The following is a 14,595-nucleotide window of genomic DNA, read 5'->3' on the forward strand; positions in this document are numbered from 1 at the left end:
TATACCCAACGAAGTGCAATGCCGCAATTGACGCTGTTTGGAAGCATTTTGACATTAAATAATGAAAAATAATGAAAAAAGAATTTGCAGCAGCTTGGCTTGCTCTCCCTGTCCCAGCCCCTCCACTCGGATTGGTCCTCTGGTCTGCAGCGAGTTTTCCAATAACATTGTCTCAAGAACCGTGCACTCTGCAAAGTTAATATTTTGCAGGTGTCATTATAATCCAGCGGAGCGCACTAGCTAGGTTACTGCGATTGAACTAATGCGACCAGTGGCAGATCTAAGGGGTGGCAAGGGGTGGCAGCTGCCACCAGGGGCGTCGCCAGGAATTTTGGGCCCCATGACAAAAAAAAAACAAATTGGGCCCATCAAAAGCTTTATATGACTCTAAGGCTTGCAACTGTCTGGCTTTTTGTAGTTCAATACGAGTACTAGCACAATATTTACAGCTTGTGATTTGTACATGCAAGTCTGCATGTGTACATCCTCATTATCATCTCTGGCCATCTGCTGGTCAGTGCCCTCACAAAAGCCTTCCTTTCCCTGTCAGGCAAATCTGCTAGCCACAAAACTGGGTCAACATCCTTTTTATGATTTCTGTATTCTTCCACTATGCATCTCTCATCCTCATTGTCACTGTAACTTTCTTTCCTTTCTTCCTCCATGCTTCCACAATTCTTCCTTCTTCTAGCTCTACCTGAGAGGGCCCTGGCTCTGTTGGATGTACACAATGCATGTGATATATACTGAATACTGTGAGATATACAGTATATATAAATATATGCCAAATACCAATAAATGACACCAACACTACAGAACATTGACCCAAATTACCTACACTTCTGTATCACCACCACTTGATTACATACATTAGATCTGATAGTTTTTTTGGTGTGAGTGTGTGCAAGTTTCTCAAATAAATTTCCCTTCATGATGGGAATAATTAAGTCTTTATCTATAGATGTCATTTAACGGCCAGAATTCAATCTAAATGAACGTATCAAACTGGATTATCTTAATATTGTCTATAATTTACATGCAGGCTGAGGTAAGATACTCACTTTTTACAACTTTCCAGTGTCCAGCATCCAGTAAAGACAGTAGTTTTTTTAAATTATTATTATTATTTAATAATTATCATTGTGTAAGAAAATAATTTGTTTGAATTTCTGTCATTAATAAAAAAACAAATTCATGGTAAAAAGAGCAAGAGAGACAAAGAAATTCCCAGACTCCCTGGAATGATGCTAATTGGCATGTCATTAACACAATGTTGATGACATACTTCTTCACTGGGACAGGGAGGGGTACAGTTATGGGGAGACTGGGGTGCTGCTGACTCATCTGTTATTAAGTCTGTTAAGAGGGGAAGGGAGTCGGGGCAATGATTTAATATGAATATCTTGCTAAACGTTTCCCTGTACTGATTAAATGTTGATGAAATGTAGGCTAACACTAGTCTGTAGCTAGCTATCTTATTTTACTATGGACATTAAGCCAACAGATTTATACCACAGACTACTGGCTACCCACCTTTCTTGGTAAAAAACTGGGTTACAGATTGAAAACCTCTCATTTGTCTTTCCTCTCTCTCTCTTTTCTCTGACCTTTTTTGGAAACCTGATTTATGTTTACTAGGCAACATTGTGATTACTGTTTCTGGCGACTAGCGCATCTACTGACTGCAACCAGTGAATGTCTAATATGGGGAGAACTGCTAGCCTGACCCAACTTCCTGACCAAATTTTTTTGTGGGCGGGGAGAAGTTGGGCTGGCAGCCAGGCTAGAGAACTGCCAATCTCTGGAAACTTCCAGCTTCTGAACTGGTTGGAGTTCCACTCTAGTGCCATATGAGGGCGCTAACGTTCGAGTGCAGAATGAATGGAGGTCTATGGCACTATACCGCTCAAAATCCACTTTTCTCAGGATATAATTTTTTGTCTAGTAATTTGAATGTTGATTTCGAAAGGGGAGGCAAAAAAAATACTCACTGCTGAGTTTTAGATTTTTTTAAGTCGCCTTTTGTTCTAAAAAGCCTTTTAAAATGTCAATGATGTCATACACATTGTACGGCCAGAGATACTGCATTACGGCAAACTCTGGTCACTTCCTTTTTTCTCTTGAGGCATCAACAACACAGCTGACAGGTTAGGCTCTCCCTGTCAATACACATGCTAGAAAGAGTTTTGGTTTGCTAATGTTGTTGCTAATGTTGCTAATGCTCTGACATACTGGTTCCACTTCAGATGCCATCAAGCGGGATCTCTGGTTGTAGTCAATCCTTCACTAACCAATCAGCATTCATTAGCAGAATGCTAGCGTGTTATGGGAAACAACGACTCACCCTGTAAGAAAGTACTCGTTCATTCAACTTTAGACCTATAATCAATGTTGAACATGCAAAAACTACGATCAAATCTGAGATTTCTCAACGACAATCAGGTGAAAGAGACACATTTAGCCGTTTAGCTCCATAGACTCCCATTCATTTTGCACTCGACCACGATCACTCCCAGTGGAACTCTGTTGGAACTGCAACAACATTCGGTACAATGGGGCTTTATAGGGAGTGGACAGGCTGTCCTTATGCTGGGGACACACTTAACAATTTTTTTAATCTTATAAGATTTTCAAACTGTGAGAGACTACAAACATGAAGACAAAAAATCCTAGATTTAGCCGTTTTGCTCCTACAGTGTGTGGTCACTCTTAACACACCTCACACCAAGGGAACATCTGATAAAATCTGCGGAACCATCAAGATAATCGGGACATATGTTACCTAGGATTGTCGGAAGGGCCGAAATCGGCCCAATTATCCTGTGGTGTGTCCCCAGAATTAGACGGGCTCTGCTGCAACTAAACATTGTGATAAGTGGGCTAAGGCAGACCATTTCATGCCGATACAAGGGGTTGGTCGGTCAGTATGGATGTTTACTTTTTGGTCAATGGGGATAATTAACTTGTATTGCCAAACACAAGTAAAAACAAAGAGATCATTACTTGTATTATTATATTTGAAATATATATATATATATATACTCAATGATGATGGTTTATATGATATATAATATATATAATTTCATGAGTTTTACCAGTTTTTTGGTGGCCCCTGTCACTCAGGGGCCCTCAGAATGGTCTTAACTTTTCCCCCCTATATGGCACCCCTGGCTGCCACCGCAATGTAAAAAATATATATATATTATGCATTTAGCAGTCGTTTTTATCCAAAGTGCATAGGTCACTGATCATAACAACAAAATAGTCCCAAACATTGCGGGTAGCCAAAACACGAAGCATGCATTGTGCATTTCTAGCATGTGTATTCCAGAGAGATCAAGATGGCGCCGATGAAGACTGCCTCGGTCGCTAGGTGCGCTCTTTTCTGTCTCGTTTTGTCTGTTAATTCCATCATTGAGTCCATCCTCACCTCCTCCATCACCGTCTGGTACGCTGCTGCCACTGCCAAGGACAAGAGCAGGCTGCAGCGTATCATCCGCACTGCTGAGAAGTTGATTGGCTGCAATCTGCCTTCCCTCGAGGACCTGCACACCTCGAGGACCCTGAGGGGTGTGAGGAAGATTGTGGCCAACTCCTCCCACCCTGGCTCACTCACTCCCCTCCAGCAGAAGGCTGCGGTCCATCAGGACCAATACTTCACACCACAAAAACAGTTTTTTCCCTTCCGCTGTTGGCCTCTTCAACAAGGCCAAGGGTCCACACTGACTCAAATGACATCCTGCTTAAAACACATTGCATGTACACAATTGTATCTTGTACATTTGTATTTTTTTTATATTTGTATTTTTTGTATTTTTATATTGTAATTGGCAACTTATATTTTATTTTATTGTACATTATATTTAATTCTAATTCCACTTAGTACTGCTAGTTTATGTACCCTATGTACCCTTAGTATAGATAGTCCATATATTTAAATTTTAGGTTCCTATATGTTTATTGTATGCACCTTCCTGCCAAAGTAAATTCCTTGTCTGTGCAAACTTTCATGGCAAATAAATCCCATTCTGATTCTGATTCTGAAAAACCAAATAAGTCCCAAACGGAAGAACCATAAGAGCATATAGTTAAACAAGTTACAATTAAACAGCATGATCAATCTTCCCATGGAAACATATTATTTGTACATCACAGAACATTTCAATAAATAATATTAATGTTACTGTTTAATTTAAACTACAATGTTATAGCCTAATCGTTTACCATAGGGAGTACTGTACCCCCCTACTTTGGGTTTTGATTCGCCTCCAGGAGGCCACCCAACAACTTCCTTCTGCCACCCCGAATGAAAATCTCTAGATCCGCCCCTGAATGCGACTGAAATTCAAAATGAAATGAAACTAGTAGGAAGGAAAATATGGAATTGGTTTGTTATTTAGAAGCAAATTCTCTTTTACAACCATTAATTAGCTGCTTTCGAAGGGGCTGGATAGTGGACAGAATGACAATATAAAGTGGATGTAGGCTACTTTCAGTATAGATCAGTGAATTTTGTATGTATTTTCTAATGACAAATCTGCCACCACATTGCAAATGTAAAAGCGTTGTATGGTAAATTAGGCCTGCAATTATAACAACTGGCTCAATCATTGTGCATGTAATGACTTCAGTCATTAACTAAATGTTTAGATGTTTGTGGTGGTAAGAAAATTTAACAGAGAACCAATATAGTACATTTTAAACAACATAAAATGAGCAAGTCATAACTTAGTAAACAGCAGACAAATGAAGTCTACATAATCATTTGTATGAACGTAGGCTACCACAGCATTGACAATTTGACTAGAATAGATGTGGAAGTTGAACAAGTACTTCAGAGATGAGAGAGAATTTCAGGATGTGATCTGAGAATTATAAGTACCAAAACCACAGAGAAGAACTGTCATCACCAGCTGCATCACGGGCACTGTACTATCTATCTATAATTTCAGAAATCTGTGTGTGTCACCAACATCATCGCGGGCACTGTGCTCTATCTATAAGTCCATGACTATGTGTATGTGTCACCAATTTTATCATGGGCACTATGCACTATCTATTGTTTAAGGAATCTGTATTTGTGTTTCACTGACATCTTAATCATGGACTGCATCACGGGTACCTTGCACTAGTATAAAGAAAACATAATTATCATTCATTAAACTTAAAACAATAGTCACAAACACTCAATACATTTGTATACTCATTATTGGTGCACTGTAAAATATTTCACTGTAACTTTACAGTAAATTACTGGCTACTAGTTGCATTACTTTCACAGTAATTTTACAGTAATGTATTATAAATATTTCACAGTAATGTACTGCACATGTTTCACAATAATTAACTGTAAACATTTCACAGTAAAATGCAAGACAACTACAGCAGTATATTGTAACTTCACAGTTGTCCTGTCATTGAATTACTGTGATATAGCAGTATGTAGCTGTGAAATTACATTGTCTTACTGTATATAAATTACAGTAATTGTCTGTATTTTTTTTTTTTACTGCCAGTAATTTACTGTACATTTTTATTTTTTATTATACATTAAAATATTGTTTATTTACACTTTTACTGTAAAAGTAATGCAACTAGTAGCCAGTAATTTACTGTACATTTACAATTTTATTAACACTGCAAAATACTGCAAATTTGAGTTGTTAACTGTGATTTTACCACACTAACGTGCTTTGGATTTGCTAAACTAAAAGTCAAAGCAAGAACTAAGACAACAAAGACGATACTCATTTTAACTTTTTAATAATGAAAAAAGTATTAAATTCACTATTCAATTATACAATTTACTATAGGGCTGTCCCCTTAACATACATTTTCATTAAATTCACTATTCAATTATACAATTTACTATAGGACTGTCCCTTAACATACATTTTCATTAAATTCACTTTTCAATTATACAAGTTACTATAGGGCTGTCCCTTACCATACATTTAAATTAAATTCACTATTCAATTATACAATTTACTATAGGGCTGTCCCTTAACATACATTTTCATTTTTAACACTACTATTTCATATTTACAAAGACCACTCAAAGTCAACAAGCTTTCTTTGGAGTGTGCTCACATTTTGGCTTATGCCTCCACGCCTCTTGGATTTTGAGCCTTGCTCTGGGTTAATGCCCAAGAAGCACCTGTAAACGATAAGCAAAGACAACTTTCAGTTTTACAGATTTAATATTGCATTATTTATCTAAGGCACATGCAGTGGTGCCCTCCCTTCAACCAAATCGTACTTGACATAATTTAGTATCTTGTGGACATTTCCTAAAACTCATCATTCATTCATCAAAATCAGTCTAGGTAATAAAGCATTGGAGGCAGGAAAAAATGCCAAATGAACAACCATAAATACTATCCAAGCAAGATAAAAAAGCAATACAGTCCAGTGTTATTTTAAGTGTTACAATACCTTTGGATAAACTCCAAAGTGCAGGAGCCATCCTCAGGATATTGCAGGTTCAAATTGTAGTAGCTTGCAAAAACCGCAGCTATCCCATTGATAAAGCGATCATGTGGTCCCATCACCACCTGTCCTTCAATGGATAGCATCCAGGTGCTAGGCTTCATCAGGTCGCCTGAAGGGAACAGAGATACCCATCTATCACTACTGTAAAGAAGTGGAATGCTGCACAAGAGAGGAATGCTCTCTTGAATTTCATTCATTTAAAATGTTCAACATTGAATGCTTTTGAAAACTGTGGCCCACTCACTGACCATTGTTATTGGTCTAATTGACTGTCTCTTAGCACACCTGACACCAGAGAACATTAAGCCTATTTAAAATAACCACATACAGCTCAAAATATCAATATCAAATCCAGATGTCAACAATACCTTGGACAATCAAGCAGGGGGTGCTTGGTAACGTCACTGTCCTCTGCACATCAGCAGCTGTAGCACACGGCTGTAAAATAAGAAACAACACACATCAACAGTTGCATATGTTCAACATGGTGCATAAGAGAATGAAATGAAATCACTTTTTTTTAAATAAATCTTTTAAACAACTTACATCATTCTCAAGCATGATGGAATTCTTGGGCTCTTTGAAATATGCCATCAGGAGCATAAGGACACATGCAGCCTTGTCTGAAGTCTCTGGCTCGTAAGTGTTCAGGACATCCTCGATCCCAGGACGACGGCTGTGTTCCTGGAAGAAACGAATGGCTGTACTGCCTTTTCCGTTCATGGCCTCTTGCAACTTATTGAGAATGGAGACATCTGTCAGCAGACCAAAGTGGGAGTAAAGGCCTCTTTGCGAGAAGAGAAAAGGCCATTCCTCCTTTATTTCTGCAATGGCTGGTGCAGGCACACTGTTCAGGTACCGGCGCTGAATGATGTAGGTCTTTTCCATCAGAATGTCAGCTCTCTCTGCCCCGCCCATCCCTTCCTCTGAGTAGATGTTGCACAGTTGCCTTTTCATTTCATCCAAGGTTGCCTCGGTCTCTCCAGCAGGAAGCTCTTCAGGACACCACCTCACACATCCGTACTGATCCACAGGGCCTCTTGCCATTTCTCTGGCCCCCTCTGCCACTCCAATGTGGGGCCTTCTCTCTCTGCGTCGCCGTGCAAGAGTGTTTTTTCTATTTTTATATTCTACTCTCGTTTTAATTTGCTGAAGAAGAGAGTGACAGCCATCTCCAATAATGTCTCCTTTTTTCCCAACATCAGCAAAAGTATTCGGATAGTCCCTTACAATGCTCCGGGCAATGCTTTGACACATCCCTCTGGTGGGGTTGGGATCATTTTCCAACATTTGGTCCACCACTACCTTCACCATATCTCTTCTGTCCCCTGGTGATGCTCTTGTTTGATCTGCCACTGCTTTTTGAACTGCTGCTGGCGTCTGGTACCATCTGACCCGGAAGTTTGTATACCATTGCTGGCCAGGAATTGTGGGTGACGACAAAGATGATGAGGGAACTGGAGTACTTGGTGAGGTACATAGTGAGGTACATGGAGTATTTGAGCGGAAAGAAGAGCATGTGCTTTCAGAACTTGATGATGAGGGACATGGAGTACTTGAGCCAAGTGGAGAGGCAATACCAAAGTCTATGTCAAGCACTGGAAATCCTAGAAGTGACAGAATAAGAAAAGATTATTAGATATACAGAAGGAAAAAGTTTGATCGAGTATTCTTGCTGAAAAAAGTTTCAGTTTGTACAAGTAAACTTAAATGGTGCAATTTGTACCATTCGGCTGTTAAAGACCAAATGTTCATCAGCACCCCTAATGCTCAGATGAAGATAAAAATTATACTAAAACTTGTTTATTTGAAGTTGATGTCACGTGTTTGTCCAATGTTCACATTACACTGTCAAAATATGGATTTACCTTCATTCCGAATGCCACTCAGCAGTTTTCGACACTGGATTGGTCTGAGGTATTTCTCCAGATCCTTTTCTTGTAGCAAAGCAAGGTCTGCCCTGGTCTCCACACCAAGCTCTTCAAACCCTTCCACCAAGGAAGTCAGGGTTTCAACAGGAAGGCCTGGTAGAAAAGATGAGACTGCTTCCTTGATCTCTAGATGATTCATTATCTGAAAGATCAGAATGTGTTAAACATGAATTAGTTTCCATTGTGCACAAATGGTCTGTTTGTGATTAATTTAATAGTTGATTAGTCATCGATTGAACATTGCAGCCCTAACTGGAACAAACTATTCCCATCTGTATTTTATCTATCTCTATCCACAATAATTAAGTTGTGCATTCTATTTTACCACTAGTCACTATCCCTGTAGGTGAGAAAATAAGATAACCAACAAACAACTTACTTTCGTGATGAACGCACTCTTTCAGCTACTAAACAAAATTTTAGATTACGAGTGTAAGAAATAAACCCAACCGTCATTCTCTATGTTTCTAACTGATTCTTAACTAGTACATTTACTAGGACGGTTTCTTATTGGCTGATACCCGCCAGTCTTTCTTACAGTCCCGTTTCTTTTCTCACCTGGCTGCTTAAACTGAAAAAGAATGGTGAAGGGCAATTAGTGACAGGTCATGCACTTTGTAAGCTGGAAGAGGATGGTAGTCAAGCCAATCCTTGTGCTTGATGCAAACATAATCCTCTTGGGCTGCTCCTAATTCACAGTAGATGCCCATGTCTATCAGCTTTACAAAAGTATGTTTCTCTGTCACAAAGTGCACAGAATCTTGGTGAACAATGACCAGGTTAATTTTCCCAACATAAAGTTCTTCATCTTTGTTCTCAAGCAAAACAAACATCCCTTTTTTGTACACAGTGCCCTTCACTGTTACACTGTTACAAGCCACTGCAGATTGTGACTCAAACTCATAACTAGCTACAGATGCTCTGATCCTGTCGTTGTAATCGTTCACATAAAACTCTGTACCCTTTCTACTTGTATTGGTGGAGGGAACAGGTTTCCTGCACTCAAGTAGGCTTGCAGTAGTTGGTGTCTCTCTGCCAGAGTTTTGCAAAGACTTTTGAAGTTGTGTAATCTTCTGGCACACTGTTTGAAAAACGTGTGTTTGCTTTCAAATCTTAGCGTCCACAGGCGGATTAGTGGCCCAAAATGTATGATCAGCTCTGGATAATGGCACAAATAATGATGCTTTGGCTTTAGGGGATGGTCAGGGAACAGCTTTTTCCTGTAGTATATGTACTCTTCAATGATGACTTTTAGATACGCTACCTGGCCTGCTGTAATGGCTGGTGCACAGACATGTTCCACTATTTCTCTTAGCTGCAAAATGAGCTGCCATACCTCATTGTCACAAGGATTCTTTATCCTGTCACCTACCAAGAGAGGTAGCAATCTAAGAAAGCACCAGTTTTTAACTGCATGCCCACTTAATCTCTCACAGCCAGGAGAGAGATCTGCCGGTTTGTCGTTGCCATCATTTCCTTGGTATTTGAATTGGTTCTTACACCGATTTAATTGAAGGTAAGTAAAATGCTTCTCCTTGACTAAAGTGTCAATAAACAGAGAAAGGTCATAAGAGACGATACCCTCAAACAAGTCATGGCCAAGGCATGGTGGAAGGCCAGGCTGGCAAACATGGAAACGAGCAAGCTGATTAAAAGGAGAGTCAGACTTAATGCCGCATACAGAGTTGGTGTCACTAGTTTTTAGATCATCCAAGTGACTTTTGTACAGTTCTGCTGTTGTAATGGTACCACACTCATGTGGTTCGTTCACAAATCTGCCCCTATCTATCTCACAGTACCGACAGAAATAATCAGCCCGACTGAAATTTTCCAAAAAGCCACCAATACAGTGGGAGCCCAAGTTATCTCCCGAAATGGCAACCAAAGTACCTTTAACTGCACTGCCATCATGCATCACAAAACCTCTCTCCTCCAAGACTTTGAGGTCCTTGATCAGAGTTTCAAACACTTTGTTTGTACCAAAGTACTTAAAATCACGCTCCTTACAGAGGAGGACAAGTTGCATTTGATTGATGGTCGACCTATAGTGTGGGAAAATGTCTGTCAGGGTTGAGTAAACTGCTAACACTTTATGGTTTTTTTTCCCTGAACCAAGTGGGTTGACCACCTCAAATGCATCTTGGTATAGTATTATACCAATTGAGGAAGGCTCAGATTTCAGTAAAAGATTGTTTTGAAATCCCTCTCCATCCCTAACATCCTGATAGACATCAGGAGCAGAGGGTTCCAACCGGGTGGCGGCATACTGGTCTTGAACAGACTGACTTTTAAATAGTGCAGTCAATGTCTCCAGCACAGGTATGTATTGTGCAAAGCACTCTTTGCCGTTTTCATCAGTTCCTAAGAACTGTGGCACAGGATCAACATAGTTGAAACTCTTTTTAAATGCACCCTTCCTCTTTATGTCCGTGCTCAGAACTCCTCTATTATAGAGCTTGAGTAGATCCCCTGCATTCAATTCATCAATAATGTTGCTTATAGTGGCTTCAGGAATTCCAAGTACCTTCAACTTCTCACTCAAAATGCTAAAGGAATGTGACAGGCCAAGCTCATGGGCATTTTGAAAGTCCTCAATGATCGTTTGTATGGTACTTGCCGGTAACAATAGCTTAGCTTGTAATTTTAAGTAGAGAAGTGTAAGGTTTTGTAAAAAAAGGGTTTCATCCACAGCAAATGGCATTTCTGATTCATGTTGTTCATCAGAAATATCAAAACATGACTGACTAGACTCAGGCTGATTCAAAGGCTCTGTGGGAACAGACTTATCTAGAACCAACTCATCCAGATCCTCTACACGTCTACTTGCGTGTTTCCTGGAAACATGTGATGCAAAACTGGATGCAACTGTAAAGCTGTGGTTGCAACCTCTGAATGGGCATTTAGTTTCCAATCCGTCTTTTACGTGTGACTTCAAATGCTTTACAAGCAAGGTCACAGTGTCACATTTAAAAGCACAAGACAGAGCCACACACTTTAAGGGTGTATCAAGTGGCTTGCAATGCTGCAAAGATTCTGGTCCTTTGTGGTCTCTATACATATGAGTCTTCAGAACAGTGGCTTTCCGGTACATCCGAGGACAGTCAGGTACACCACATTGATATTGATAATAGGGAGTGTTACTGTGCAGCTTTGTATGCTGAGTAAATTGAACAACAGTCTCAGACACATGCTCACACGGGTTAAATTTACAGTGGAACATTGTTTACCAAAAGGCTGACAAAATCCAGAAAATGAACTGGCTAGCATGGGCATGGAATAGGCATGATATTACCTTGTCAACCATCGATCAGCAATACGTTAATTGAGGAAGGCAGGGGAATGGGCAGAGATCTCGAAGTGGGCTGAAATGAAAGAAAAAAATATGAAAATTAATGAAACATATATTTGCATCCAATTATTGTCAGCTAAATTATTTAGAAACTATACCTTTATTGATGCACTGCATGCTGACAATAATAATACTGAGAACAAAAGAACAAAATGTTTGCTCAACTCCTATAACTTTCAGACTTCCCAAGTATTGTTTTACATTTTTTACCATCAACCTGTAATTGGCTTAACAACGACATGTGGAGACCATTAACTTTAAATGGAAACACACAATTTGAGTTTTCAATGTAGTGGGAAGATCAAGATTTTAACAATGTAGTACTGTCTTTGTATATCTGGTGAAGGGGTGTAGCATGGGCCAACATAATTCTGACCATAATTCGTCATTAGGCTTCTTAAAAACGTTTTAAGGAGTGAGTTCTATTACCGACGCTTCCACCAGAGTGAGTTACTTTTCCAAAACGGAAGTTAGCTAGCTTTAGTTAGCTTCCGTTACCTAGCAACCTAGCATAATACTTGTAACAATGCTACTACCTGCTAGTGTTACTTGTTAGCCTCCTAATTGTAAATTTTGAAGCCATACTATAGCGTTTGTCATCTAGTTTTGTCTATGGAAAATAGTCGTTGGAATGTTCAGAATCACTCATGTGTGACGGTACTCTGTGGGGCACGCTTTCGAATGATCACATATGCGTGACGCTACTCCTTAGCGGGTTTTAACGACCACTGCAAAGAAGCTGCAATTCCTGTGCAGACAGGAGAACCTAGCAGAACAACCATCTCTCCAGCTTTCCATCACAGCCAAAGCCCACCTGAGAGGTCACGACAGCTAGTCAGACTCGTTAGATCAGAGAGGTATATTAACATCGCATCGTTTGAGTATCGTAAAAGTCGAGACTTCAGGGCCCCGGGTTCTGGACTGGATGGAGTGCTACAGAGATGGCGTTCTGCTAGGTTCTCCTGTCTGCACAGGAACTGCAGCTCGTTTGCAGTGATTGTCTCCCATGTATGCACAGGAACACTGAAGCTATGTAAATGTGTCTCTTTGGTACAGCTTTACTGGGCAACACTAGTTTACTCCAATGTTAATACTTAAAAATAGCATTCGCGCTGACCCACAGCAGTTAGCTAGCGTTAATTGTTCATCCTAAATTTGGAGCCAGAAAAAAAACTACACATTTATAGGGTTATGTATAGTTTGAACAGTACTTGCAACAAATCTTTAGATGAGGCAACATATTCTATGTTTCTATTCCACTGATGCCAACTTCAAATTAGCCACCCTAGAAGGTTCTAACATCGACCATGTGAGACTTAGAGCTAGCTATCAAACTAGACGAAAATGTTTGCAATCATGACAGATTTACTGGATTACATTATTCAAATTAGTGTAGTACGGTATTAACTGAACAACTAAAACATAAGTACATAAAGCAATTACTAGCAGATAAATTAGATGAATGCAGATACTTTACCGTTATAGAGCCAAGGGGGTCACGATCCAAGCAGGCAGCTCTGAGGTGAAATGGTCGAAAAGACAAACGGTTGGGAAAGCGCGAAATATGACGTCATTTCCACCTCAAAACGATTTCACTTCCTGAAAATTGCACGTAAACCCATATATATATATCTATGTGTAAACCAATCTCATACGTTTGAACTAATTGAATCTTGCTTGTTTCACAGCTAGCCATATTTAAAACATTATAGTATATTTTAATTGATAATGTTTAATATATTTAGGAATTAATAGACTTATGCTCATTCTAAGGATTTTAATTAATACATTTTGGGAAAATAATAAAATAAAATAGATGTAAATACTTAATTATAAAATATGCCATGATTCATTTCTGTGAGTGTACCCTTGAACTCTATCTGCCGTATCCACCGTGGATCCACCTGTCTCTTCTTGATCCCACAATGCAGTGCAGTTCAAGTGCAATTCAAGTTTTACAGTAATGTATTGGGTTATCTCAAAGGATTATTTGAATTGAGTATTTTACTGTGAAATAACCCAACAAAATGCTGTGAAATCCCGGTATCGATTTGTTCACAGTAACTTACTGTGTATACATTGATTTCACAGTAAATTCTACATTACAACATGATATCGTTATTATTACAGTTAAAGCCTGTAAAGTTATAATACAATGATTTATTGTGAAATATTGCAGTTAAATATTGTAAAATCCTGGTAACATTTTACAGTGTGTTTTTGCATTAATCTGAACGCAAATACAGTTTTTTAGCTTAATGTAGGCTGTAATAAACATTATGTTAGACACCTATTGTTATCCTGACTGTCAGAAGGTGCCAAATCCAAAATTAACAGGCAATTTCAAAAGTTTCTTTAAAAAAAAGATTCTTACCTTGGGAAAAATCCCCAAATACTTAATTGCTTATGCCTAGTTCTGCCATTTCTCCTCTAGTCTCTTCCTGCTGACTCTCTTCCTGCTGTCACTGACTAGTGTCATTCAGCACGGACCATCAGACCCCCATCCCCTCAAACAGTTAAAGCTAGAGACGTTCACTGACATGCTAGGGACACTGAATTTATTTTGACAGACTGTTACAGCAAAACTCACACCACACATTGTTTTTTTCGTCAATGATATATTTGCTACAAAATGGCTGACGTTGCTTCTAGTGGAGATACAGTCGAGATACATGTTTTTACAAAAACGCCTGGCCTAACAACCCACATATGTTTGTTAACAATGTATTTAGAAGTTGATTGGTCATACATTCATAAAATAACTCCCAGTAGCCTATGTCACGTTGAATTCCTACTTCTTATTCATTCAATTTAGTTTGGGCG

The 14,595-nt window shown here is 39.2% G+C and overlaps 1 protein-coding gene across 2 annotated transcripts; it reads right to left on the minus strand.

Moving 5' to 3' along the window:
* Positions 1 to 5,717: 5,717 nt before the first annotated feature.
* Positions 5,718 to 13,335, minus strand: LOC146302849 (uncharacterized). 2 transcript variants are annotated; one of them, XM_084697316.1, is made up of 7 exons: positions 13,250 to 13,335; positions 11,716 to 11,785; positions 8,361 to 8,565; positions 7,039 to 8,099; positions 6,861 to 6,930; positions 6,436 to 6,601; positions 5,718 to 6,157 (listed from the first exon to the last, which is right to left on the minus strand). In XM_084697316.1, exons 2-7 carry the CDS (start codon positions 11,725 to 11,727, stop codon positions 6,043 to 6,045), a joined length of 1,629 nt encoding a protein of 542 aa, XP_084553442.1. In that variant the 5' UTR covers positions 11,728 to 11,785; positions 13,250 to 13,335; the 3' UTR covers positions 5,718 to 6,042. The 2 variants fall into 2 exon arrangements, with proteins under 2 accessions (XP_084553442.1, XP_084553443.1); XM_084697317.1 differs by lacking the exon at positions 13,250 to 13,335 and adding an exon at positions 11,871 to 11,896.
* Between the last annotated feature and the right edge of the window lie 1,260 nt (positions 13,336 to 14,595).

The sequence above is a fragment of the Hypomesus nipponensis genome, chromosome 1, assembly GCF_054491055.1.
Source record: "Hypomesus nipponensis isolate SF chromosome 1, ASM5449105v1, whole genome shotgun sequence".
Lineage (NCBI taxonomy): Eukaryota > Metazoa > Chordata > Actinopteri > Osmeriformes > Osmeridae > Hypomesus > Hypomesus nipponensis.